At 41.9% G+C, this 27,894-nt stretch overlaps 2 protein-coding genes across 10 annotated transcripts in view; one reads left to right on the top strand and one right to left on the bottom strand.

Annotated features, from left to right (window-relative positions):
• TRPC3 (transient receptor potential cation channel subfamily C member 3) overlaps window positions 1-7,576 on the bottom strand; it is a 73,049-nt gene extending 65,473 nt beyond the window's left edge. Inside the window, exons 1-2 of the mRNA XM_054066167.1 lie at window positions 7,421-7,576; window positions 6,377-6,480 (exon numbers count right to left, since the gene is read on the bottom strand). The gene's annotated coding sequence lies outside the window, so the exon portion shown is untranslated. The remainder of the gene's footprint in view (window positions 1-6,376; window positions 6,481-7,420) is intronic.
• A 5,342-nt stretch (window positions 7,577-12,918) lies between these two features.
• BLTP1 (bridge-like lipid transfer protein family member 1) overlaps window positions 12,919-27,894 on the top strand; it is a 123,201-nt gene continuing 108,225 nt past the window's right edge. For all 9 annotated transcript variants that reach the window (XM_054064923.1, XM_054064924.1, XM_054064930.1 and 6 more), the window contains exons 1-4: window positions 12,919-12,974; window positions 21,671-21,800; window positions 25,350-25,466; window positions 27,360-27,438. In XM_054064923.1, the coding sequence (XP_053920898.1) occupies window positions 21,704-21,800; window positions 25,350-25,466; window positions 27,360-27,438 (293 nt within the window). In that variant the 5' untranslated portion in view covers window positions 12,919-12,974; window positions 21,671-21,703. The remainder of the gene's footprint in view (window positions 12,975-21,670; window positions 21,801-25,349; window positions 25,467-27,359; window positions 27,439-27,894) is intronic.

Raw genomic sequence — 27,894 nt, 5'->3', positions numbered from 1 at the left:
GGAAGGGGAACAGGGGTTGCCAGGTCACCCCGTCAGAAGCTCACTGCTCTGCCGATGTGCACTTTCTCCTTATCCCTGCTCTCCCTGCCTCTTTCCAGTATGTCAGCATCAACATCATCCCTTCCAAACCCTGCATGTGGCCCCAGATGCCCAAGGCTCTGGAGCTGGAGAGGGGTTGGTGAGGGATGCTCTTTCAGCCACTGGGTACAATGGCTGCTATAAACCCTGTCAAAAAACTTGTGTAGCACATGCTGATGGAGTGGATGCAGAATCAGCTTATTTTGGACCCCACTGTTAGATAAAGCAGAAATTCTCTGCTCTCCCAAGCTCTGCATGGGACAGAGGTACTTCTAAACTTCCATTTCTTGGCACAAGTGACTTGCGATAAGAGGAAACTGCCTCAAGTTGTACCAGGGGAGGTTTCAACTGGATATTAGGAAAAATTTCTTTACTGAAAGTGGTGAAGCATTATTGGCACAGGCTGCCCAGGGCAGTACTGGAGTCTCATCCCATAGAGGTGTTAAAAAACCATATAGACATGGCACTTCAGGACATGATTTAGTAGGCACAGTGGTGATGGGCTGACAGTTGGACTTGGTGATCTTAGAGGTCTTTTTTCATCCTCAGTGATTCCATGATTCCATGAAAGAAGGAATCATGAAGAAAACGGAAAACAAACATTAAAAACTAAAGTAGCCTTCAGGAGGGTTATGTGACTGCAGATCGTTACACCTAATCCATCACTTCAGCCATTGCCATCAGAGCCCTGCCAGAGCCTGTCCTCTTTGGTTTCAGTGGGCTTCAGATTAGATGTGGAATCAATATAAAGTATTAAAAGAGTTGATCAAACCCAGTGGCAACTCTAGGAGCTTGGCCAGTCCAAAGCCATCTTGGTGCCTTGGCTGCATCACTGCCAGGCTGTTTGCTTTCAGAGGACGTGTCTGTGGGTGAGTGACAAAGAGAAATACATCGAGGGGACACCACTTGATCTACAGCTGGGACAGGGCTGCTCCTTGCCAGCGAGAGCTGACTCTGGCATCTGACTCAAACATCTGACAAAGAAGTTTGTTCTAGATTGAAATATTAAGGCGGCACCTACAATGCAGTAGGCCAAAAGAGAGTAGGTTTGCTTTTTTTGTGGAAGTGCTAGTGCTGAGGTAGGCAGTTCTCCTTTTTGCTACATCTGCAAAAGCAATGACTATTATGGTCAAAGTCAAAGGAATTCTGTCAATTTAGCAGAAGCCCAGATTCTAAAGAATTTCAATACACGTAAAATCTGGTAAGAGCAGAGTTGTTTATGTTGCACGCTTAATACTGAAAACAGTTTCCATAATAAGTTGGATTTTCAGTTTCTCTCCTTCCTTGTCCCTTTTAAATGTACGTTTAATAATAATAAAATGTAAACTCTGTAAACACATTTCAAAGCAAAAATCTAAAAACCTCCACTGTTCCCTAAAACCTCACATCATATCTTCTCTGGTAGCATCCCTATGGGAAGTTTGCTTTAGGAACGCACCAAGGAGGGATTAGGAATTGTATCTGTAGACTTTTGAACAGTTTCTACCCATTTTTGATTCACAGCAAATCTAGTATTAGTTGGCACTCGTCTGAAAACCTTGGTTTGTTGTTTGGGTTTTTTTGACTCATAAAATAGTAAAAGATTACATTTCTTTAGGTAATTATTTGGTCTTTTTTTTTTTTTTTTCTGGACATGTGATCATGTCACATTGCTGTCACATTTGCCACAACGCAGTGTTGTCTAAAGCACAAAGAAAATCTCTTTGGAAAGAATAAAAACATTCACTCCTATTTGTGGCCAGGCAGATGCCTTCATGAGAACCCACAAACATTTCCAAAGAAGACTTAAGAGAATGAGGAATGCCTAAACACAGGTGAAAGAAAACAACTCACATACCTCCCTCTGCTCCTCTACAAACTATCCATCTCGGAGCTGTGCCGGGCTCAGAAAATGTTCTGCACAACATTTCCTCAAAAGGCACATAGAGATAGAGCAACACTGCCCAAGTGTTCCTGACTCTTTCATTGTTTAAAAGGAAGCTTTCTCGCCATCACGGGGAGGAGGGAAGGGAGTCAGTCTATAGATAAACCTTCTTTCCTGCGCCTGTGTTGAGCCCAGGAAGCAAGCTTACCACAAGCTGGAAGGGATATTGTGCAGCTCCTTCTGCTTGAAGCTAGGCAGCGCTTCCCTGTCTCCCCTGAGCTGACACCCCAGCCCTGCTCCTGCCTTGCCAGACTTGGAGACTGGGAAATACGGGAACATGTTGGAACTGCTGGAGAGAGCCCAACTCAAGCAGATCAATCGTGCTGCCTTTTGCTCTTTCAAACAGTTTCAGCTGGCTTGGCATCTGTTGTATGTCCTTCCAGCGGCAGGGAATGAATGAGCTTGTGGTCAGTGAGGTTCCCCATCACCCTGAGCTGAAAGCTGCTGTCACAACAGTGGTAGAACCACTTATCACCACTGCCATCAGCAGCATCCAGCATTTGAGAAAGCAGCTTTTGAAACAGCACAGAAATGGTTACCAGTTTTGTCTTTTTAACACTGGCAGTTTAAGTACCTTCCACCCTTAGTTCAAGGATGCTTGCTGGTGTTTTCAAGGATGATCTCAGGCCTTCAGGCAGGTGAAAAGGACGCAGTGTGCAAACAGAAAATGTTGAGCTATCATTTTCCGGCTATACGTGAGAAAGAAAAAAAATGAAGACGGACGATCTTTTCAAGGCAAAAATCAACTGAGCCTTGCACAGTGGCAAACAGCAGAACAGTACAGTCAGAATAAAAGCAGGGAAGCTACGTAGTTTATCAACTGCAAATGTGATAAATTGCTTGTTTATAAATAACTTACTGCTTGTAAATTAAATTTGTGTAGTATTTATTAGGTAAAATCATCTGCCTCTAAGGTTGTGATCTGTGTATTTGCAATGATACTCAGATTATTGCAAAGTGTTACCGCTGGCCAGTTTTCATCATAATATTTTATTACCAATAACAATATATTTATTTGTACTGCCTTGTGCACTACCCAGGCTAAGTGGGATCTGCAATGATTACACAGCGAATGCGTCAGCAATATTTCATCTGGGTCTGTGGGGAATGTTAAGGCCATGCACCCTGCCTCCACAAATGTCATGGTCAAGGCTTTCAGTAATTTCACTGAGAATAGGACCAAGCCTTGCTCATGCTGCTCTGCTTTCTCTCCTGATGGGATCCCACTGCATCAGCCTCTGCAGCAAGGGCTAAGGAGCTCCCCATGGGTCAGAGCAGTGTGGCTGGTCTTGACTCCTCATTGATTGATTCCCTGAATGCAGCATATCAGGAAGTGGTTCCTCTTCTATTTCTACTGCCACTTGTTATTTTTAGTAACATTTTTAAGGTCACCTTGCTCATCCTTAAATGTTGCAAGCCTTGAAGGTAAGATGCAATCTCTTTCCAATGTGATGCTATAGACTTTACATGTGGAGTATCCACAGTCAATTAAGACACTGCCCTTACAGCTTTGTCAATGTTTCACCTATATTTTTCCCATTTTTCCTAGAAGACTCCCAGAAAACCTAGAAAATACAGCAGTCATTTCACCCGCTCATAGGAGCAGGCATTGTGTGAGCTGAGTATGGCCACCACGGTGGTCTCATACTAATACTGCATGAGGAGCTATCCCCAAAGTATTGAAAACACATGGCATTATAGATGTATAATGTATCAGAGGATCTCCTAGGCAACTTCCGAAGCCCTTTGTCACATAGGGCACAAGCATTTCAAGCCCTGAACATGGATAAGTTGCATTGACGGCTGACTATCCACTGGCTCCTGTGTTAAATGGTTCTCCAAACACCCATTTTTAAGAGTCTTTGGTTTTCTGTGCCACTATTATTGCCTTTACTTCAGTATCTCTTTCCTTCCTTCCAGTATATGTTTGATTTTTCACTCTTTATCTCCTCTTTCAGCTCTAAACCATTCCCCTAAAAACTGCACTTAAGCATGATTATTCCCTCAGTTGCACAATTACACCACTCCTTAAAAACCATGCCATATTTGTGCATGAAGGAGTCACTGTTGGATTCTCCCACCCTTTTTTCTTTTAAAAAAAAAAAAATGAACAAGTAATGAAAGGAATAAGCCCCCACAAAGTCTCGGTATTATCCTACTACACAGCAGTTGTTGAGACAGCAAGTGAAAAGTAGCTTCTCCAACAAAAACACTAGGGGAAGTTAAAGGAAATGTAGGTGGGTATTTCTCGTTACAAAAGGCTTATTGTACAGAGCTGGTATTAAACATGGGGCGATATCCTGTGTATGGCTTTATACACCCAAACTTCAAGCCTGTGGGAATTTCAAAGTGCAAAGAACACAGAATCTAAGCCAGAATTATTTGTAAACATGGCATAGATGAGGTTTATATAACAGGCTACTGCAGATCTATGAATCCAGGAGAGGAAATAATTACAAAGGAAATTAAAGTTAAAAATACTCATGAACCACCAAAAGGACTGTGCTTTCACCTCCTTCTCTGGCAACAGGGTGCTACACCCACTTGCTGTGTGCCAGTTCATTCTTCTAGATAACTAGTAGGGCCAAGAACGGCGTCTCCAGTTTAAAAAAGAAATTTTACTTGGTAAATACTTCCTATTCTATGTTCCAAATAGGTTTTAGATTGCTTAGACAAAAAGCTTACACAATTTGCCTGTACATCTAGCACAAAATGTCTACTAATAGCGTGTTTCAGTACAATGCACTTCTTTAGAGAGCAGGAACCACTAAAATAACTAAAAAGAAGAGAAATTTAACAACAAAAACTAAAGCTACCCTACCATCACCAGCAACAAAGGTGGTGAGAGGGCTGGAGAACAAGTCTTATGAGGAGCGGCTTAGAGAGCTGGGGTTGTTTAGCCTGGAGAAGAGGAGGCTGCGGGGAGACCTTATTGCTCTCTACAACTACCTGAAAGGAGGTTTTGGAGAGGAGGGAGCTGGGCTCTTCTCCCAAGTGACAGAGGACAGGACAAGAGGGAACAGCCTCAAGCTCCACCAGGGGAGGTTCAGGCTGGACATCAGGAAAAAATTTTTCATGGAAAGGGTACTGGCAGAGGCTGCCCAGGGAGGGGGTCGAGTCACCTTCCCTGAAGTTTTTTAAGGGATGGGTGGATGAGGTGCTGAGGGGTATGGTTTAGGGATTGTTACCTAAAAAGGTAACGTGGTGTTAATAAAGTGATGCTGTAGAGCTATAAGATGTGAATACTGAAAGATGGATGGATCTGCTTGTAGTTGCCAAATCAACAATTACTTATATGCCTACAGACACACAATAAAACCCAATATAAATTAATAGTGCAACAAGACAGAAATGGAATGGGGAGAAAGAGTCAAGGTGTAGCTCTGTGGTGCTGGATACTGCTGGTAGCTGTGATGCAGGTGGTGGTACTGAGACCACATCAGGAAGCAGGGAGGATGCCTAAGGTCTTTAAAGGCTTCCAAACACAGACCCGAAGCCATGCACGGGTTTTTAATGGGGTCTACGAACAAGTCATAGGAAAACTCAACAGCCTAAAGGAAATCTCTGGGGCCATAGTAACAGCAATAACTTCCTTAATAGCAACAATTTCCTTAATAGTAAGGAAGTTATAATCCCTACTCAAAAGGAAGCGGTAACACAATTAAGCTTCATGTGTGCATGTCTAGTGAGCAATGTGGGAAACAGGTGAGAAGTGTGGAGTTTTGAAATATTAAATGAAAGATTTTGTGAAAAAATGTGTGCAGGTCCTACATAAGGACACTCAAATGTGGTTTAGCAATTGCCAAGATAAAGTGATGGGATATCATGGAGTCCCTACCTGTTTGCTTGTTTTCACCTCATTTTCTGGAATTAAAAGCAGCAATTTTTCATGGAAATAGGATTTTTAGTGCTATCTGAAAACAGTTTTGATAGTTGGATTTGAATAAGTTGTCAGTAAAAGCTTTCGGCTTCTACAAGCTAACCCCTGAGCTTGCTGAAATCAGCGTTGACATTACAGGGCTTGATGCCTATTTCCTCACAAGAAAATCCAAATGCAAGAGGTCTGAATGAGATGCGTGAGATCTTTCCTGTGGATCAAGCTAAACAGCACCTGTTCTGCAACGCAGATTTTCTTATCAGTGTGGGATTAGAAACATGCTCATCAATCACAGCACGTGGGAAAGGTTTATAAAAATGATTGTTAGAAGAAACCAAAATAAAAACTAACACATTTTCTTAGTAATGCTCATGTATCATTCTGACTGCTGATCCAAGTGAAAACTACATTGTTTGAGTTAAAGGAATATACTTTATGTAGGGTAAATCATACTTTCCTTTAGATTTTACTTAGGGATTTCATGAAGAATATCTTACCTTTCTACATTTTTCCTGTATGCACATAACATCTGGGTGCACAGATCCAGACATCAATGAACTGATCTCAGAGCAAGCAGGATTTCTTCCAGCTCAGGAGGAACCTGTTTGGGAATCAGGTTTTGGGTACACTATGAGATGGACAACTTCCATGGATAGACCAACAACCCTCAGTGAAGCTCCTTGGATAAACATGCTTTTGAAGCAAAAAAAGGCACTGGAAGTACCAAAAGGTCAAGTATGGAATAAATTAAATCTGTAATTGATAAGAAGTGACATCCAGGTCTGGAAAATCATGTACTTGATACAAACCATTGATACTTGTTTGTTTTCTGAACTGAGTGTCTGTGATTTTATCCTCTAATAAAAAGAGCCAAAGAATTCAGAATTTTGCCACTAAGCTAAAGGATGTGGGTGTTTCTGATCCACTGGCTGCTGGCTCGTGTTATAGTGAGTTTTTGCAGTGTCACTAACATTTTGCATAAGGACTATTTATATTTATTTATGTTTAAGCTCAGTGTTTGTTTTTAATGTAATCTAGAATGAACTCTTATAGTAAACACTGATGTTACTGAGAGAAAACATAAACCATCCAGGACTTCCATTTATACACCCACAGCTTCAGTAACTTAAAAGCACTCGCTGCAGCACAGTTGAAGACAGAATTTAGTTTCATGAAATGCAGATCAGTAGTAACTTCCTTTTTTCTATTCATTTGCAATCGTTTTCTCAGAGTTGGAAGAACAAAGGAAATATTTTGAATTCTGAGTTGGTTACTGCACTGCTCTTGGTCCACACAAGCTGGAGCCCAGCCTACGGCACAAGACGCCTGTGTCTGCACTCTGCAGTCTCCTGCAATACTGAACACAGCACCAGGAAAATCATTCCCCCAATGATATTGCTATAGAGTTCCCTTCAAGAGGATTGCCTGACAAGGACTTTTAAATCTGATAAAGGCTATGAAGGGTCTCTTTACAGTCTCCTGATTAAATGAATTGTCTCATAAAGTAACCAATGACGGTGAATCAGCTCCTAACTCCTTACCCGGGCTGACAGGGGGCTGTTGCAGGAGTCTGGCTGCTTTAGGGGATGCAGATGGAGCGTGTTGATGGGCAGCAGGGTGAGGACAAGAGCGGCAGACGGAAGGGAAGGCTCAAGGCTCTGCAGTCGCGTCTGGGGCTGGGTCCCTGCCTCCTCTCACACGGCTTGCGGACAGGATCCCAGGTCACTGAGAATGGACATTGTTGGGATTAGTGAGGCAAGAAAGAAACAAGATCCTTGCAATTTAAGCAGTCTCATATGGCAGTTTAGTAAGAAGTTGCTGGCCTAATTGCAATAAGAAAATAATTGTTGGTAAGGGAGGCTTTCTGCTGCTTTTCTGAAGGAAGAGCACCAGTGTGCCCAAGCCTGATCTTAGACAGGTCGTGCCCATGAGTATCCAAGTAATGCTGGATGGAGTGGTGACCGCTCCCATCCCCTGGAAAATGACAGGAGTACCCAGCTGTCCTAACAAGGTAAATAGTATAAGTCCAAAAAATAAGTATGAATGTTCCCGGTCACATTTTTGCTTTTGTTACATGCGTCACGTATCCAGCGGCTTCCAGGTCTGTATAAATCAATTCTGGCAACCTCAACATTAGCTTGACTTTCACCCTTGGCTGGCATCAACCAAAGGTAAAACATATGAATCAAAAGACTCAGAAGCTTTTATAACAATATTTGGAGATGCACCTTCCACTGCAAATCAAAAAAGTTATAAATAATTTAGAAGCATTTACTCAACTGCTCCTCTTTCCTTACAAAGAAATGTTGGAGTTCTAGGCATAAAAGTAAACATTCTGAGGCAAATGGGAATGCCACCTGACATAAAATAAGTTAAAGAATGGAGGGCTTTAATTACCTTGATTTGAAAGTTATGTGATGAGACAACATTTATAAAATCTCTCAATTCCCATGTTGATAACTAAAGACGCAACATCATACACTGCAAGGAATTAAGGACAAATTAGTTTTCGTTTTCTAGACTATGAGAAAATATTGGGCAAGCTTGAAAACTGATACCCCAGGGTCAATATTCAAGCCAGGGCATTCGTGCTGTGTGTGTGGACATAACACCATCAGAGGCTGTCGGTTTCCCTCCAAAAAGCAAATGAGCCTCTGGTATGTTAGAGAGCAGATGGGACTGAAAGAGCCCCCCTGACTTAGCTCCCCTGCCTCAAAATATGGATCTAGGGATGCCAGTCATTATCCTACTCTATTTTTAAGGTACTAAACCAAATTACAGAGCATTTTATGTCATCTCTTAATCTCAAGCCACCTCGAGAATGGCTTGATGTGTCAGGAGAGGCTTTCTTTGTCCTTGAAATCTGAATCATAGAATCATAGAATCATAGAATGGTTTGGATTGGAAGGGACCCTAAAGATCATCCAGTTCCAAACCCCCTGCAATGGGCAGGAACAGCTTCAGTCATTGACTGGATTACAGAAGGAAAATCAACTCCTTTCTTCCATTACTCAAGTAGTTTTGTTTATGTTGATAACATATCTGGCAGCCTTGGTTATTTGCATACCCTTTTAGAAGTCATTTCTACAAATAAATTTCAAATGTTAAATGCATTTTGTTGTCTGACATCAGCATAAAGAAGAAAGAGGTGAAAGAAGCAACCTAGCATCACTACTTATTGGGAAGAAAATGAAGGGAAAACTCCTTTAAGAAGAGGGGAGGAAAATATCAAGAGCTCATTTGTGCACACTCCCCCTAAAAGGTCATGGGAGGCAATGGAAGGAATGAAACTGGTGATGGAAATCAGCAACACAGACAAACATCCCAAAAAATGCAACCTTCAAAAAAGCAGCAGGCAATCAAGCAGGGATGCTGTGAGAATCCACAAACCTCACGTCAGCGCTAACCCACAGCAACCACCACCTGCACTCCCCATCACACCCATGCAACACCCCTGCCTCTAAGGGACTGTGCTCACAAGGTCAGAAACTTCAATACAATGCTGAGTGCCCACCTAAAAAAGAAAAGCCTGGCACCCAAGGTTTTCCACAGCTTCAGGCTGTGACGTGGTGACCTACAGTCATCCATGTGCGAGGTCCCACACATCAGTAAGAGCCTGCAAGGACCAAATTTGTTTAGACCAAGCCAGATGATTCTGACAAAATAACTCTCAGGTGTAAAAAGCAAGGGATCTGAAAACTGTATGTATACAAATCTAAAAATTATATAAAACTGTTGCCACTAATTGCTAAAATTACCCTTTGCTATCAGTTTTAAGAATAGTTCTTATAATTGCTGCTCTAGTAAAGACAGGATGACAGACACTTAAAACGGCAATGCCAGTGGCTATCATAAGGCAAAGGGGAAGGATGCTGTTAGACTGCATGCTTCAAATATGCACATTTTTTATATATTGGACTCCATCTGGCCTTTATTTAAAAATGCTGCATGGAATAACTTCTGTTCTTGATTTTATCTGTTGCACAAGGAGACTCTAAGCCTCTGCATTTCCTTCCCACCACTGGAATCGTGGTGAGACCCAGAATTTCAGCTACCTCAGCTTTACTATTTCAATCCTGGTCACTTTAAATTGTGGTATTACAGTAAGAGCAGAAATCATTTCTCCCTCTGAGTTATTTTGGTTGTTCTGGGACTGTAACTGATAGAGTTTAGAAATAAATCTGTTTTGGCCTTTCAAACATAAAAATATTTTCTTCAGAAGAAAGTGCAGGTTTCTTTTACAGAGAAGGTCAATATCAGCGCCCTTTATGAAACAAATAGGTTCAAAGTCATAGAGGGGTAAATATTTTTCCTCATGTTAAATCCATATTTCATTTTTTTAGCCAGGCTGTATCAGCATTAAAGCTTTTCTTTCCATCTCTTGCACCAGGCAAAGGCCCACCTTCCCCAAGCTCTACTGCTAGTTCTGAGCTAAAATCTCTACATGTGACTTAGGTGCATGGTCTTCGTTAAAGCTTTCAGGCATCATGTGGATAAAAACATTTGGAGGAGCCTCCTGAGACCCTGAGCATCCATCCTCTTGGTGCAGCAGGTCAGAGCATCCCTGGAGTGCACGGCTTTGGCAACAGCAGGGAATGAGGTGGAATGAGAGGCTCCACTATGAAACCCAGAAGTATTTAAACAATATTTTTCTTACTATGCTTAGCATGGTGAGAATGTAATAAAAAAACACAAAGGATAAACCTCGTTAGATAACACTTGCTTTGATGGTAGTTCATCTGCTGGGTGGAGGATGCCTGAAGCTGTTCCAAGCACGGCACTGCCCAGCCCTGCTGCTCAGGAGGCGGAGGCACAGCCTGGGTGAGGGTTCACCTCTAGTTTGTGGTGCTGCAAGATTACGATGCTGCTTGAGGGATAATCCTGCTGGTGCCTTCCTGTGCCAGGTTAGGAGATCTTGGCAGGCGCCCAGGGGCACCTGTGGCCTTGTGCAGTGAGTGGGATCATAGAATCATTTAGGTTGGAAAAGATCTTTGAGATCATCGAGTCCAACCCTTAACTCAGCTCTGCCAAATCCACCACTAAACCATGTCCCTAAGCTCACTGTTTTCCAATCTGGCTGAAAGTTGGCATTGCAGGGAAAGCCATGCCGCCTGTTTCAGCGAACATGGGGCAGGAGGTAAAAGTAAGTGGCTTGTAGAAACGAGCTCAGTCAGGCTCAGTTCCACTTTGGCTCTGTCAAATCCATGGAGCCATAGATGGTACAGAGGTACAAACATTCCAGTCTTTCTGCACAGGTCCATATTCGAGATAAACACATAGATTTCAGCAAGACTTGACTCTGTCTCCCACAACATTCTCATAGGTAAGCTTAGTAAGTGTGGGTTAGATGAGTGGACAGTGAGGTGGGTTGAGAACAGGATGGATAGCAGAGCTCAGAGGGTTGTTATCAGCGGTGTGGAGTCTAGTTGGAAGCCTGAGGCCAGCGGTGCTCCCCAGGGGTCAGTAGTCATCCCAGTCCTGTTCAACATCTTCATCAGTGACCCGGATGAGGGAACAGAGCATATCCTCAGCAAGCTTGCCAATGACACAAAACTGGGAGGAAGGCTGTACTGCCATTCAGTGAGACCTGGACAGGCTGGACCCCCAGGTCCTTTTCCAATGGGAAGCCTTCCAGCCACTCTTACCCAATCCTGTAACGTTGCATGGGGTTGTTGTGTCCCAACTGCAGGACCTGTCAGTTTGCCTCAAACTCACAGACTCATCGAATGATTTGGGTCAAAACAGACATTAAAGCTCATCCAGGCCAATCCCCCTGCCATGGGCAGGGACACCTCCCACTGGATCAGGTTGCTCAAAGCCCCATCCAGCCTGGCCTTGAACACCTCCAGGGATGGGGCAGTCACAACTTCTCTGGGCAACCTGGGCCAGTGCCTCACCACCCTCACGGGAAATTCTTCCCAAGATCTCATCTTATTCTCCCTTCTTTCGGCTTAAAACCATTTCTTCTTGTCCTGTCCCCACACTCCCTGATCAAGAGCCCCTCCCCAGCTTTCCTGGAGCCCTGTTAAGTACTGGAAGGTGGCTCTAAGCTCTCTTTGGAGCCTTCTCTTCTCCACGCTCAACAACCCCAACTCAGCCTGTCCTCACATGGGAGGTGCTTCAGCATCATGACCATCCCTGTGGCCTCCTCTGTACCTGCTCCAACAGGTCCATGTCCCTCCTGTGCTGAGGACTCCAGAGCTGCACGCAGGGCTCCAGGTGAGATCTCACGAGGGCAGAGCAGAGGGGCAGCATCCCCTCCCTCGATCTGCTGGTCACACTTGTTGAGGCAGCCCAGGACACGGTTGGCTTTCTGGGCAGCAAGCGCACATCGCTGACTCATGTTGAGTTTGTCATCCACCAGGACCCCAAAATCCATCCCAAATTTACCTATTTTAAAGGTTATTTCCTGTTATTTCCTTTTTTCTAAGGCAAGTCAGGTATCTCTTTAAACAAATCCAATGTCTTTGCACGCTTCTGAGCAGATCCACAGGATCCCGAGGTTATGCCATTGCTATTCCTCTCTTTTCACTCATACTAGCAGGAATTATAAGTTAACAGAAGTGCTACTGGGGAAGGGACTACGGAATTAGCTCCCTTATCTGGGAGGTGCTCCAGAACAGCAGTCTGGGCAGACTGATCCTCTGCAAATCCTCCCTCCCCTCAAGCGAGCACTGCATTACCCACCCCCCCGGCACATCTGGCTTCGCACCCCGCCAGCTGTGCCGCGCCCGCCCCCCCCGCCCCTCCACGCGCACGCGCCGTGCAGGGGCGGGAGAAGCTCCGCCCGCCCTCTCCCCATACACACACAGAGCCGGTATCGGCTCTTGCCATTGGCCGCCCTCCGCCTTTCGCCCCGCCCCCTCAGAGAGCTCCCGCCCTTCCCATTGGCCGCGCCACTCGGCGGCGCTTTGCGATTGGCCTCGCTCCGCCTTTGTCCCGCCCCCTCTGGCGCTCTCACGCTTTCCATTGGCCGCGCCACCCTGCCGCGCTTCGCGATTGGCTGCGGTGGCGCTGTGGGCGGGGCGGCGAGAGGTGCGCGAGAGCCCCCGCCGCTTCCGGGTCCGTGGTGGAGCTGCCGCGGTGGGCGATGGCGTAAGTAGAGAGGAGGGGGCGGGCGAGGGGGCTGTGTTTGCTGATCCCACCGGGCTTGGCCCGCTGCGGGGCCGCGGCGAGCTGGTGCTCGGCCCCGCCGCCGTCCCTAGGCCCGTCGGGCCGCGCCGCCTCTGTGAGGGTCCGGGTGCCGAGCCTGCCCCTGCTCCGGGGCCGCTGCCCCGGCATCCGCAGTTCCTCCCCCGCCGCTTCCCGTGGGTGCAGAGCCAGAGAGAGCCTCTGTGTTTCCACAGGTTCTGTGTTTTTTCCTCTTTGCGCCTCTATTTTTGTAGGTCAGCGCCATCAAGAAAAGTGTGAGGTGAGTCCAGGTGTGTTTGGATCACAGCATCATAGAATCCGTAGGTTAGAAAAGGCCTTTGAGGCCATCAAGCCCAACTGTACCTGTCCACTGCTAAATCATATCTCTAAGCAGCTCATCCACCCGTCTTTTAAACAGCTCCGTGGATAGAGAGTGAACCACCTCCCTGGGCAGCCTCTGCCAGTGCCTGAGAACCCTTTTGGTGAAGAAGTTTTTCCTAATGTCCAATGTGAACCTTCCCTGGTGCGGCTTGAGGCCATTCCCTCTTATTCTGTCACTTGGGTGACAAGACCTATCTCTCCACAACCTCCTTTGAGAGGTTTGTAGAGAGCAGTAAGTTCTTCCCCAGGCTAAACAACCCCAGTTCCCTCAGATGCTCCTTGCAAATCTTGTAGATAGTAGTAACTTGTAGGACGTTATGGCTAGGAAAGTTTCTCTTCTCCTTCTTGTGGGTGGTGGAAGAGGCCTTGAGGGGTTTAACCTCTCCCCCCAAAACCTATTTAAGACAAAATATACCTGCCTTTGATGTCTCTAGGTCTTAGCATGGAACACCTCCAAGGAGGGGGCAGTCACAGCTTACCTGGGCAACCTGTGGCAGTGCCTCACCGCCCTCACAGTGAAGAATTCTTTCCTAATGTTTAATCTCAGTCTTCCCCCTTCCACTTTAAAGCCATTCCCCCTCATCCTATCACTTCATGCCCTTGTAAAAAGTCCCTCCCCAACTTTCCTGTAGCCCCTTCAGGTACTGGAAGGCTCTAAGGTCTCCCTGGAACCTTCTCTTCTCCAAGCTGGAAAAGCCCAACTCTCTCAGCCTGTCCTCGTAGCAGAGGTTCTCCAGCCCAATCTTTGTGGCTTCCTCTGGTCCCATTCCAACAGTTTCACATCCTTCTTATGCTGGGGATTCTAGAACTGGACACAGTGCTGCAGGTAGGGTCTCCCAAGAGTGGAATAGAGGGGGAAGAATCTGCAATGATAATGTGCTTGAGCTTCACATTTCAATGAAAAAAATCTGATGTGATTTGTCAATATAGCACGCTTTAGCATGTTCATATTGAGGAGATGTATTTTGAAGATCAGAGTGTAGCTGATCTTCCCCATCATTGCCCGTGTCTGGATTTGTTTCCCGTCTTTAGACACATCTCAGAAGCATTCCCTAAACTTTGTGAAAACTGAAGTTGGTAGCCTAGTGTAACAGATGAATCAATATGTTTAGTTTTATCAGGCTTAATATGAACAAGATCATGCATTTTGCCATGGGAGCTCTTCTGTTGTTTAATTTAATTAGTTAATTCTACTTTCCTGGCTCTTTTTGTCGTAGCTATGCTGGCTTTTTTTCCTGGTTTTAGTGTGTAAAACATAATGACCAGGTAAACAATCAGGCCAGAAACTTTAGCAGTTGAGAGGAAAAACTGGAGTGTAGGAGGGAGCAGTGATAATGTGCTTGTGCTTCACGTTGTCAATAAAAAAATCTGGTGTGATTTATCAGTGTAACACGCTTTATCATGTTCATATGGTGAAGGGGTATTTTGAAGATCAGAATGTAGCTGATATCCCAGACATCATCTGTGTCTGGATTTGTTTCCCGTTTTTAGACACATCTCCACAGCAGCCTTCCCTAAACTTTGTGAAAACTTCCAAAGTTGGTGGTTTAGTGCAGCAGATGTAGCTTATATATAATTTTATCTGGTTTAATATGAAAGGGACCATGCTTGTTGCTGTGGGACTTCTTCTGTTTTTAATTTAATCAGTTAATTCTACTTTTGTGTCTTTTATTTATTGTAGCTGTGCAGGTGGTGCTCTAGTTTTAATGTGCAAAATGTAATGAGCAGATAAACAGTTGGGCTGGAAATTTTGGCAGTTAAGAAGAAAAACTTGAGTGTAGGAGGGAGCAGTCCTCCTGTTCAAATAAGTATGTTAATAGGTTGTTCAAACAGTACTTGGTAAAAACAGTATTTAAGGTCTGATTGGGCAGTTGGCTGGAAAATGGATGTTCAAGGGTGTTTGCTTAGGATCATGGCCTGAATTTGCACAGTTTGGCAGTGTTCATGGTTGATGCAGAAGTAGATTTTGCTCATGATGAATCGTTGGGTTGGTTGGGTGGAGGTATGTGTGCATCTGGGACTTCTCGAGGGAGGGCACTTGCCCTCACGTTGGGCACACTGAAGTAACTCACCCCGTTTGGGCACGCTGTTAGATAACTGTGGCGTGTGGAATATGCATCAGCTGCTCTTTGGTAATTGTCCTTTTGCATAATTTTATACTGTGGGGGACAGGCCAGAGTTTACTGCTCTTTTTTAGCAGCAGGCAGCATTATGCTATGTTTACAGGGATGTCCAGAGATACTGATTTCTCCTAATAACTTATCTGCCTGTATAACTTCTTATAGCACTTGTTGCTGCACTGAAATCTTTGCGCTGACAGCAGGCTGGGAGAGACGCTGATGAAGACCTAGATGTAGTTTGCTTAAGGATGATGGCATATGTAGCCACAAGAATGATTTTTAGTTTGATTTATGGTGGATTCCCCCCTTTCACTAAGTTATGGAGATGTGTCAGAAGAGCGATATGGAGGAAGTACTTAAGGAAAAATTCTTATGGAAGGTGTAGAAGACTCAAGTTCATGGAGTATTTCAGTGATACAATGTTATGGTTCAAAGTAAAAGAAAAGGGAGAGAAAAAAAGTCATTGTGTTATTGCTGAGACCAGCGGAAAGAGGAATAGTTTTTTTGTTTTTTTTTGTTTTTTTTTTTTTTTTCCTAAACAGAGGAGTTTGCATAAGGGAACTTATTTCTACTGTTATAAGCCTTTAGGTTCTGTTGTTTAAGGTTTTTTGGGGGTTTGTCCTTTTTTTTCTTCTGTAACATCACAAGCTGGCAACTTAAGCAGGAAACCAGCCCTCTCCCTTGAAGAAATGTAGGCAGTCAGGTTAAACAGTGTATTTTTTAAAACTAAAAATGTAATGAGAAGTCATCCAAAGTTCAGTTGGGCATTCCTAGGCTGGCAGCTGAGCGATACAAGGAGTACTGGATGTTGGTTACCATAGCAGGAATTTGTCTTTGATTTCTTCTAAATTAAATTTCTCACTTCATCTGTTGTAGATGCTTCTCTGATGGTTTCTATTTCTCTGCTAGGTAAAATAAATCTCATCAGGTGGGCTACTGTAAGAATGATTTTTATGTCTTACAGTTCCTTTGAATGTAGTTTAATTTTGAATTAATTTTTAAGTAAACTTGTTATTTTCTAAGGTAAGCTACTGTGGTGTGAATTATGTTTAACTAAAGCTGTCCACACACCAGTTTAATGAGGTGAGACTCGTATCTTCTCTGTCTTTAGTTCAGCTGTTTCCGCTGGAGGTCATAGCAAGGTTTCATTAATATAATTAAAGCAGTAGTTTGGTTTGTTTACGGTTTACCACCACTATTACTTCAAGCAGAAGCAGACGGGGCTGAAAATAGGCCTAAATCCTAGTTCTTATTTAAGAAAAGAGAATGGCTAGCCTTTAGTTGGGTGTAAGGTATGAAACCAATGCAACATATTAGATGGCAGAATTGCTGCGTGGGTGCTCTCACTTAGCTTGTTTTTTGTGTTTTCTGAGAACAACTTTCCTTATCTTCCTTCCTCTTTTCCTTGTTTGTTGATTAAAGAGCAGCTGAGCTTCCTAAACTGTGCTGGGATGGTTTTGAAGTCTTCTGACCTAGCTCGATTGTTTTGGGAAAGATGCCAAGGTTGGTGTTTTTTTCTTTTGTGAAATGTGCCTGATGTGCGTCTGGGTGCTGACAGCGTCACCATACCTTCAGAGGAAAGTTCAGTCATGTCATGTTTACATTTGTGAAACTCCTTTCTAATACCTTTTAATTATCTAAATCTCTGATTTGCAGCTGATTTGCAGCTGTTGATGGAGACCTCTTGGAAGAAAGTGATAGAAGTGGGTAGGATGCAAACCTGCCATTTCTCTCTTTTCCTTTTCTCTAAGGAACCGCTGTGGGTATGGCTGCTTTACTGGCAATGTGAAGCATCCAGGCGTATAATCTATGTTCATTTGTTTAGACTAGTGGTATTTACCTCCTGTTGTTTGATGTCTCAGTTTGGGTGTAATTGTCTTATAATTGCTGTAGAAGTTGGGAGTTTAGTGTCCTCAGAATGGTAGTTAACCTCTAATAACATCAATTAACATCTGCTTGGTAAGCCCTTCATTTCTGTGAAGGTCTGAGGAAATATGTCTGTTAAACTCCTGGTTTATTCCCCATATGAATTCTAGCCATTATGAGGAGACCAGCAGTGTCCATCAGTTCCCTACAGCGTAACCATATAGAAATATGTCTTCTCGTTATCATGAAATGTGAGGTTTTCCCCCACCTTTGGATACCAGTTTTATTCAGCTGTGTCTACCAAGTCTGCCAGAAAAAGTGTGTTACAGAGGATGTGATAAGCAGACATTTCTTCCTCCTTTCCTTATGTGGCCCAAGACCCTTGTTGTCCTAACGCTCTCAGGCACTGAATAAAATACCTGTTGCCTTCTTCCTCAGACGTAGGAACAGGACAGACCTTTTATAGGTGGGTGGTTGCTCCCTAGGCTGCAGCTTTCTCTACCAAGCAACTGCACTCTGATGACCAAGACCCTGGCAACTGGGCTTCTGTTGTGGGGGTTTTATTGTCGGCTCTTTCATATATGCATGTGTGCTGTAAATTTTTAATGACTTCACTCTAGCAGCGGTTTATTCTCCATGATAAGTGTTAATGTGTCAGGCTGAGGTTAAGACTAGTTTACCTATTTGATGTGATTGAAATGCGTTTATAAAGATTTGCAGCAGCTGCTTTTTACTATTTGGCTTTTTAGAAATAGAATATTTGCTGTGAAAATCGATTCAAGTTTGGAAAACTGGAAGCAGGCTGGAAATGAAGTGCATCCCCCCAGGATTATAACACCACTTGCATCTTCTTATTACTGAGATAAATGGATTAATATGTGACACTAGTGATTAAAAATAATTTTTTAAGAGTCTGTGAAGTGTGTGTTTCTGGTATAAAGAAAGCCTCTTTGACCAGGGGAAGCAAATCTTCAACAGTATTGAACCCTCACATCTTCCAGCCAGTCCACTGTCTGCCTTGAACACGCTAAGTGCACTAAGCGTGCACAACCTGAAAAGCAGGTCCCAAGTGTTTCAGTTTGGGCATCATAAATAAACAATTTGGCCTATATCTCTCCTTGCCTCAGCTACCTCATTTGCTGAAAGACCGCATAGACTCTTAAAGGACTGCTGGGAAGATAAACATGAGGATAGGGATTCTGTCACTTCAGTGCCACAGAGCCCTCTTTTCCTGTTGTCCTCCCAGATGGAAACAGATTCATTTACCTCATACCGTGTTAATACATACAAAATGTGAGCCACAAGTGATAAACTGAACTGTAAAGATGTGGCTAAAAAAAAAAGCAAGCAGAAAGGCAAATAAATCAAAACAGTTGTTACTTGGACTATGTTGCGATGTGTTAACTGAGTTTATCATCATAAAACAGTAGAAACTGAGAGAAAATACGTAACTATAGAGGGGTAAACATGAAGTTTGGGGTTTTCCTTCCTCTATGGTGTGTTTTCTTTCTTGCATTAGCAAGCTCAGTAAGAGTCAGTTTCCCACTCAGACTTGGATGTCTTCCTTCCAAGAGCTGTCTCAGGAGATTTGGCAAGTACACTGTTACTTCTGAAGACTAGAGTAGCAAGATGAATGTAAATTCCAGGCTCACCAACCTATGGATCGGTGTTCCTGGAGAATGCAACTGTTAATGCCTTGTTTTGTTGCAAAGTGTTTTTGCCTGTAGGAACAAATGTAACAGAGAGTGGATGATTGCAGGCAGCTGAGCGGTGTGCATGATTTAAATCTATGGGTACAGTATGCAGAGCAGACAGGAGCAGGACTGTCAACAGAAAGAAATACTGGTTACTGGAAATAGCTCATGTCTGTCCTGAAAAGGCTGCAGCTTTTCCTTTTAACAGTCATAGTGATCCAGATCCTGCCTCTCCATCCTCCATGCTGCATAAATGCACAAGGACATTGTAAACTGTGTGTACTACTTAAGTCTCTGCATGCATTCCCTTTCTATTACACTAATTCATATGGTCAAAATTACTTCATAATCTAAATGGATTTAACACCTGCTTCCTCTGAGGCACATGCTGAGAGTCCGCCTCCAGTGAAGGTGTTGCTGCTGCCTGTTTTGGGGTGGTTACGTGCTCATTGTCGTCATCCTCTTCTTTAGGTGACTCGATCAAGGGTGAAGGGTGCCCATCAGTGGGGCGGAGAGTTAAAGGATGAGCTGCAGAGCTCCAAAACGTTGTATTGCCACACGATGACTGGTGGGGGATTACTGTGTTTGTTTGTATGGGAATAGCAAATGTATTCCAGAAAACTTCCGATTTATAGTTACAGGTAGTAGTAACAAAAAATGATGAACATGGTCCTGATTTAAATAAGTGACTGTCAGGAGCCTATGACTTAACAGTCTCTGAGTTCTCTTGCCACAGTCCTCTTTGAAGCTTAACGATATTTCATGTCCTGCCTTGCTACCACGTAACAGTGGGTGATAATTCCTTAGGCAAAAGCCACAGGTTACTTCCTTGAGGGATTAAATAATAGGGGTGTTCCTTAAGGGAACAGGCAATCCTTACCAGCACTTCCATCATTGTCTTGATCACAAAAGAGTGACCCTGTTAACAAAATTCCTTGTTCTTTTGTGCCGAAAGTGTTGATTTTGGTTCTCCCAGTTACCCTGTCGTTGATGGGTTATAGGCTTTTAGAAGCTGCCTGCAGAGGCATCATCTGCTTAGTAATATAAGTTGACATGTGGGTTTTTTATTAAGGTACTGTGAATGTCTTAGAGCAAATCACAGTGCCATTATGGGATTTAATTTGCTGTTGTAGCGTCCCTTCTAAAACAAGGGATTCTTTTTGTAAAGTGTGCGTGGTGCTCATTATTCCTTTTTGTAGGGGACCTAAGTCAGTAGCTGCTTTATCAGCCCTACTGGAAGCAATGTCTAGTGTTCTGGTGTTGGCTTTTTTGTTGTTTCTTTCTATTGCTTTCCTGTTCTTTCTTCCCAATTCTATTCCTTCTTACACAAAAGACAGTAAACAAATTGTTAACATTTATTCCTGGGTCCTGTATTGTAGTTCAAAAGATAGGCTTCTAGTTTAACGGTCTATATTTACACAAATGTAGGGGGAGAAACAAGTGCATTAAAGGCAGGTTTTTTCCGACTTCTCCCTTATCTTTTCAAATTATAATAGTGACAGATAGTATGGATATTACAGGACAAACTGGATAAATTGTTCATTTCATTGCTAACACTTCTAAATACAGACTATTCTAAAGATGTTATGCAGCTCAAAAACTGAGGTTTTACCATTGTTGCTTAGTATTATGTTCTAGAGCCCATAATGGAGAGCGTCAAAGGCTTCATGAAGAAAGGAAACCCTCATTTTTTTGAGGGTTGGATGCTGGCAGGAGGACAGGCTGCCAGGAGCTGGAAGATATTTTGAGAAAAGGCAGAATTAATGCTTAGGTTCCTCTAAGAAGGCTTGAGAGATAACATCCAAGGGAGAACACTTCAAATGAAACTAATGCCAGTAAAACAGTGCTGTGTAATTACAGATGTTACCGAGTTGAACTACTCCCTATTAATCACACTTAATTAATATAACCCAGTTGCAAGTTGATTTATGGGTGATTTGAATAAGTGTGAGAGATCAGAAGGACTGGTTTTGTGTTGTCTGTGACAGAGGCACTGTATAGTCACTTTTATAGGATGGTGCAAATCCATCCTAAAGCAAAAAAATTAATGGACACAGTGGATGAGAAGGTTATGGAAATTTTCCATAGGTTCTGCAAGTTTCTGCTTCAGCCTTTTCCTCTGCAGAGGCAGAGACTTTAGTCTTGTATCCCCTTTTTGAATGTTAGAAAGCTTCTTACAGACTGATTTTTTTTTACTTGTTCAGTTTCCTTTTGGCATGCTGCTATGGTACAACACTTCAATAAATTTATTTGCTGCTATGTGCTGTTTTGGGGCATTCAGGGTACTCAGTTTGGAAAGCGTATTTTGGCTTTCTGTCCATCATAATCTGTTTTATAGAGGCCTGTGCTTGTAGACTTGTTTTTATCAGCAGAGATGAGTGGAAGTATTTCTGGAGCTCTAGAGTAGAAGAAAGGGTAACTGACAATCAGGAGGATCTTATTGAAGGAATAAAACAAGTAAATTCACATTTGTGTGAAAGAGACTTAACATTATTTATCATGGTACGTGCTCAGTTTTCTCCAAACTGTGCTGTGCTTGTTACTAATTCTGGTTTTTTTTGTTATTGTTGTTTGGTTTTTTTTTTTTTTTTGCTTTCAGTTCTATAGGTACGGACGCAAAACCACTTTAGCAATGGATCAAAGAAAAAATGATAGTTTTGTCCCAAGTATCACGCAGTTGGAAGACTTCCTAACAGAACATGACTCCAATGTTGTTTGGCTGTTAGTAGGTAAGGTGAATTTATTTTGTTTTGGTTAAATGTTTTGTTTGTGTGTACTTCTAAACATGCTTGTCTAAGTGCTGCTATCCAAGTGTTCTTCTCTAAGTGTTATTGCATTTCTTACCAAATTACATCAAAACATTGAAAACATTTTTGTCATACAGCTGTTCAGTAATGTTTGGCAATGTTACGTGAGTAATTCAGACAGAAAAGGTATGGAATTGTTTCAATTACTAATCGTGCTGCAGCGCTTGGGAGATAAATCCAGTGTGCAAAGGATGATGCACTACATTTGCAACTCTGTAATATAAGAGCTCTGTGGGAACTTCTCTCTATGAAATAGTGTTTTCTCAGCACCAGAGTAAGCTGGTGATTAATTGTAATACCATAACAAAGGGTTAGCATTGACAGCAGGTCTAACAACTTCGTTATACCAATATATACAGATCTGCCATTCAATATGGTATAGTTTGAACAGTGATATAAAGACTCTTGTGTCTAATGACATAGCTTCTAGACTAAATTATGTGCCACAATAAGCCTTTAAGCCAAACCATTGTGTACCCGCCTATGGGCTGTTTTTTTAAATGTGCCTGATTTAAGTATGCTAATTTTTTTATAATGCTAGTGCTGATGTTTATATTTGTGTGTGGGTACTTTTATTTTCTCAATCTATGAACAAGTGTGTGAGGGGCAGCAAAATTGTATATAGGTTCTGATGAGACTGCTAGAAGTGTGTGATGAATTTGGACCTTGCCAGAGGTAAATAATAATTGCTTTTCACCCTCGATTCTTAGACCTGGAGTGAGTTGCAGCACAGGAAAAATTAAATTTTTTTTTGCCTTCTGGGAAGTTAAAGCATATCTCTTGGCTGTTGACCTACTGGAATTGTTTTTCAGCACACCAAAGTAAATAAAAAAGCGCAGAGGCAAATTCGCCAAGAGTGCTTTCTGAAAAGATTTTATCTCATTTTTAATATGTTGACATGGAAGGTTTGTACTCAACATAAAATCCTAAGTGTAATCAAGATGAAAATAAGGGAAGTCACCATGATGATAGTTGCGCATGTTAAAATGTGGAACAGATCTGAAAAATTTGTCTCCAGAACCTTTAACTTGAGCTTAAAGGTGTTCAGGTCTTTCACCAAAGCATAAAAGTGTCAAGTTGCAGCCTTCTTTCTCTGATTTTTCCTCTCTGCACTGGATTCTGCTTGGAATGTATGTGGGATGTAATTCTGTGTAACAGATATAATTCAAGCCAAAAGATTTGCTTAGCTTTCTTATTTGCTTAAATATATTAAACTTGCCTATACCCATTTCAAAGAAGGGTGAGTAGGACTTCAAGAAATGATGTAGTCCATCCCCTTTTTCTATGGGCAGAATGACCTATACACAATTTTGCAGTTTTGGGAAGCTGTTCATCTCTTCAGTTGTAAGAAACCACTTGGTATTCTAGAAGCAATGAGGAAACAACAGAAAAAGCCTGCTGTTATGAGATTTATATAGAAACATATTGAAGAAATATTTATTAACTGACCCAGTTTCAAATAGCCGTTCCTCCTTTGCTTTCATCTGCTGACCTATGGCATCCGGTTACAAAGAGAACAGCGAAAGATATCAGCAGTTTCTTCTCCTGAAGCAGCTAACTATTGATCCCAATAAAAGAGATGATGGATTCTGGGAATAAGCATTCTCCTCAAAGAGTTGTTGCTAAGTGCTGGAATACTTACTAAAAATCATATACAGTCAAACGTCCGAAGTATAATTTCCAAAGTGTGGTTTCAGTGAAGAGGCTTTTAAAATCAAGACTATAATAATGAGATGAATAGAGTTTATGGGATCTGTTAAAATGGAGACTAAATTTGGCAAGTGAGAAGAAGAAGCTAAAATTCATGGCAGAGGTGATGACTTAGGACTGTGGTGTCTGGAAACCGCACCAGGTAGCGGATTTTTCTCAGTATATGTCACGTTAAGGGAGTACCTTCGTGGCTTTATGTATCTACAAGTCAAGGTAGATTGACTTGTAGTAGGTAGTCAAAGTTGAACTTTAGCCTCAAATTAAGTTTTACTACTTGAATGAGACCCTTTAGGTGTGAGTCATTCCACCCTTCTCCCTACACTTACAGAAGATGAGCAGTGAGTAGCTGACTCACCTGAAAGCAAGGGGAGGTGAACCCTGTCCTGGCAGTATGTGGTCACTAAATGCCAAGAGCAGTTTCTTTCCTGGAGTGTAGCTTTAACCCTCCATCTTGTAATCATCTTGCATAATCACCCAACACAAATCTGATTTGTTTTACATGTCAAGGAGCTTACCCGCCTGAGTGTATGAGCTACTTGAATTTTAGCTGCACTGGATCTGTTTTCAAGTAAGGAAAAGACTAAGTCACGGAAGTCTCTCTCTTCTACCTTCTAATCTTTCAACAAAGCACAGGTGTTACAGAGCAGTAGAGCATCCCACCGCCAAAAAAATTAAGAGACAGTAAAAGGACAGGCTGATTTTGTAATTTTTTTGTTTGGTGGTTTTGTTGGGCCTTCTTTTTTTCGGGTTATCGCACTGTTTTGAAGCCATCACACCCATACACCTTTCTTCACTTCAGCCTTCCCATAAAAAGCACAATAAATCTGAGTTTTTTAGTTTGAAGTGTATACACAAATGAAATTTTCTGTTACAAAGTTCGGGTAGTGTGTAGAGATATCTCAGATACCAAATCTGCTTTCTTTTCTGCTCTGGTTTGCAACAAACAGATTGGTAATTATCAGTAAAGTGTATTAGAACTAGTCCATTCTCTGACAGTCCAATTCCTTTTAGATTTGTCCTTCTGGAAGCTTTGAGAACCCTTGTAGTTAGAAATAGGTTACTGGCTCTTAATCAACTAAAGTTAAAATTACTTCAGGGATTAGCAGACCTAATTTTTTTATTTTTTTTTTTAACGTGTTTCTCTCTGGTTTGCTATTGCCTTTTTTCCTGTCAAATTTCTTGCTTGAACTGTTGACAGACTTCTGCCAAGGCAAAGACTGATATGTTTCTCTCAGTATACAGCAACTTTGGAAATGGTTTCGGATGTGATAATGTTGCTTCCTGTGTTAAGATCTGAAAGACTAGTAATTTAAGTTACAGTTCATGGTTTGGAGAAGAAATGTAGTGTGACTGTTGTGATGGGGTTTTTTAGGGTGTTTTGAAATAAATGACTGTGCGGGATAGTGCATGTTATAATTGGTCTATGAAAGTCAAGTTCTTGGATGATAAGTGATGCGATTATATGTGTTGCCTTTTGCAGGTGCTCAGAAGAACGTTCTTTTTTTATATTGGGGAATGGAAGAGCAGTGATGTATACTTTTCTGAACTTCTCATTTCCTCTTCTTTTTTCCCCCCTTTTCTTTACACCCTTCTCATACCATCTCTCTGAAAACATCCATTAAAATGTCCCATCGTTTGAAATTTCTTTGGAGAGTAGGAAGAACGTTCCTGTACTGTATAGCCTTAATTGGTAAAGCTTTTATCTAGGTCAGCATACTTCAAAAAAACCCAAACCTTTAATTCATTTTAATCTTTCAACAGCGACAATATTGTCTTGTGGATGGATTATCTACCTAACTTATTATAATTCCCGGAACATTGGACTCATTTTAACATTGGTTCTTAACAGATTATATAAAAATGGCTACATCCATATTGGTAAGTTATGATTGCTGTAATGCTGCTCTCTGTCTGTCTGCTTTTTATTATGCCTCAATTTGCTAAAAACTCTGCTCCTCCCTGGAGTTCAAGGCCAGGTTGGATAGGGCCTGGAGCAGCCTGGTCTGGTGGGAGGTGTCCCTGTGCATGGCAGGGGGTTGGAACTGAATGATCTTTAAGGTTGCTTACAACCCAAACCATTCTATGATTCTAAAATCAAAGTGTTCCTTTGTTACAGTAATTTGAAAATAATCAGTTTAATTTAAGAAGAGAGAAAGTTCAATATCGTGCTTTAGGGAAAGAATCCTGACGTAGGTAGAAAAACACCCTCCTTTTCATTGTAATCTCTCATTATTTTAAAGTTCACTTGACAGGTTTTTTATGTTTAAGTTGAGTTTACTTTTTTCTGGGTAGTCTGTATGCTTTGTGTACTTAAAATCTATACCTTTTCCATTTCCACTTTCTAAAACTGTAATCATCATTGTTAGTGTCCTAAAAGGAGAAGACTGATGTCAGTCCCCCATGGAACCTACCTGAGCCTCTTTGGAATTTGCCTCGTGATTTAATGTTAAGGGGTGCAGCTTCCCACTCCTCTGCACCTTTCAGGCGGGTTATACAACATCCAAAGTGTTGGGTAGCAACTGTTGGAGTGGGCTCAGAGGGACACAGCGTGGTCTCAAGCCTCAACTCCCTGCTACGGCAGTGTCCTTGCTTTCCAAATAAGCTGTCAGAACAACTAATCATGTTAATCCATACTGGGACTTGTGATATGTAGAGTTTGTACTGCCTAGAACGCTTGCATCAAAATCCATTAACTTTTTTTTAAGGTATTTTAAAACATTTTTTAATAAAACGGGGTCAGTACAAATCACTTGGGCTCTCACCCACATTACAAAAATATCTGATGCTGAGTCACAGAAGGCTGTATCCCACAACCTCACTCTGACTGCACTTTTAATTTTCTTTCATTTATTCTTCCATGCCTTCCTTTGTCTGCTTCCCAGAATGATGACTTTAGTTCTGAACCTTTCCTGCAACTATTGATCAGGAAAATAGTGAAAACTTAAGAACGACTCACCTATACCCACCTGCCAAAGACCCCTGCAATAATTTTCCTATGTCTTCAGGAATTCACGAACTGTAATCCAAACCATCTTCAAATCCAACATTTTGAACAGCAGTGTAGATTAAATTCTAACTGGCTGCTATGGTTGATCTATGGGCTTTTATTAAAATTTCCCTGTGAAATTGCTATTAAGTAAAGACAGCTGGACTTAGCCGGCCAGATAGATGGTGTTCTCTATAAACTTAATCAGTAGGAAGAACATAACATTAATTAAACCCCATGATTTACAGCTTGGCTTCAATCAATTAATGTTAATTTTGATTTTTCTTTTTTTTTTTTTTTAAGAAACAAATCACGGTTTACTTAACTTTCTGTGGGTGAGATGAAAAGCCTTAGGAAAAATACGGGCTATTGCATTACCTGCTGGTCCTTTCATGCTCATTAATTCTTCCTGCCATAAACACAATTTGTCATAATAATTGGTCTTAGAAGTTTACAGCTATTTAAAATCTGAATAATTATTTTGTCAGGAAACTTTATTTCTCTAATTATAGCCTTGCATACAATGGCTTGATACTTACAAATATTCAGAATAGCTTTCCTGACTCTCTTTTCACAAGCTTTGCAAGGCATCTGAATGTTCCTGAGTGACTGGTGTGTCTTAGTGCATTGGTTTTATTCTTGGGTGGTGCCAAACCATTTCAAAAGGAAAACTCAAGATTCCCAGTGAAGCCATTAGATAATTGAATACTATATTCTTCCTATTCAGAAGATAAAGCATTAACAACTTTATGCTAATGTCCGATAAACACTTTCTCTCGCACTAGGTTCCTTTTCGTTCTCTGTGCTGTCTGGAAAAGTCATGGTTCGTGAAATCTATTTCATCACAGAAGACATGTCTATCAGGTACGGATTTCCAAGGGAGTCGCTCTTCTAGACAGCGATTTCAAATACAGTAGATGTATATATCTAAATGACATGTATCGAAATACCATCTTAAAAGGGAGCAATAGATTTATTTATAAATGTTAAAAATAAACTCTTTTTTATGGTAATATTTAGTCATTCTTAGATACTGGCTGTGTTAGCTCATTTGCTGTTTGAGTGCTATCAGTCGGTGAGTACTGGATAGGATTCTAGCTGTCCTTTATATTTTCAGAAGAAAAAACTTAAGAGTTCAAAGGGGAACTGTTTGTTAATGTCCTTCACTCCTTCGTGCTCCTGCTCTTAGTCTGGAAGATAATTTTGGCCAAGTAGTTTGCATTTGTTTACTGCAATTGAGAGTAGTTTGTTTTACAAATTGCACGCTAGCAAATAGTTTGTAATTTTGATTCTTACTGTTAAATCTGGAAAGCTGTGAAA

The sequence above is a fragment of the Cuculus canorus genome, chromosome 4, assembly GCF_017976375.1.
Source record: "Cuculus canorus isolate bCucCan1 chromosome 4, bCucCan1.pri, whole genome shotgun sequence".
Taxonomy (NCBI): domain Eukaryota; kingdom Metazoa; phylum Chordata; class Aves; order Cuculiformes; family Cuculidae; genus Cuculus; species Cuculus canorus.
The sequence above is the reverse complement of the archived record's forward strand: the minus strand, read 5'-3'. Positions and strand labels throughout refer to the sequence as shown.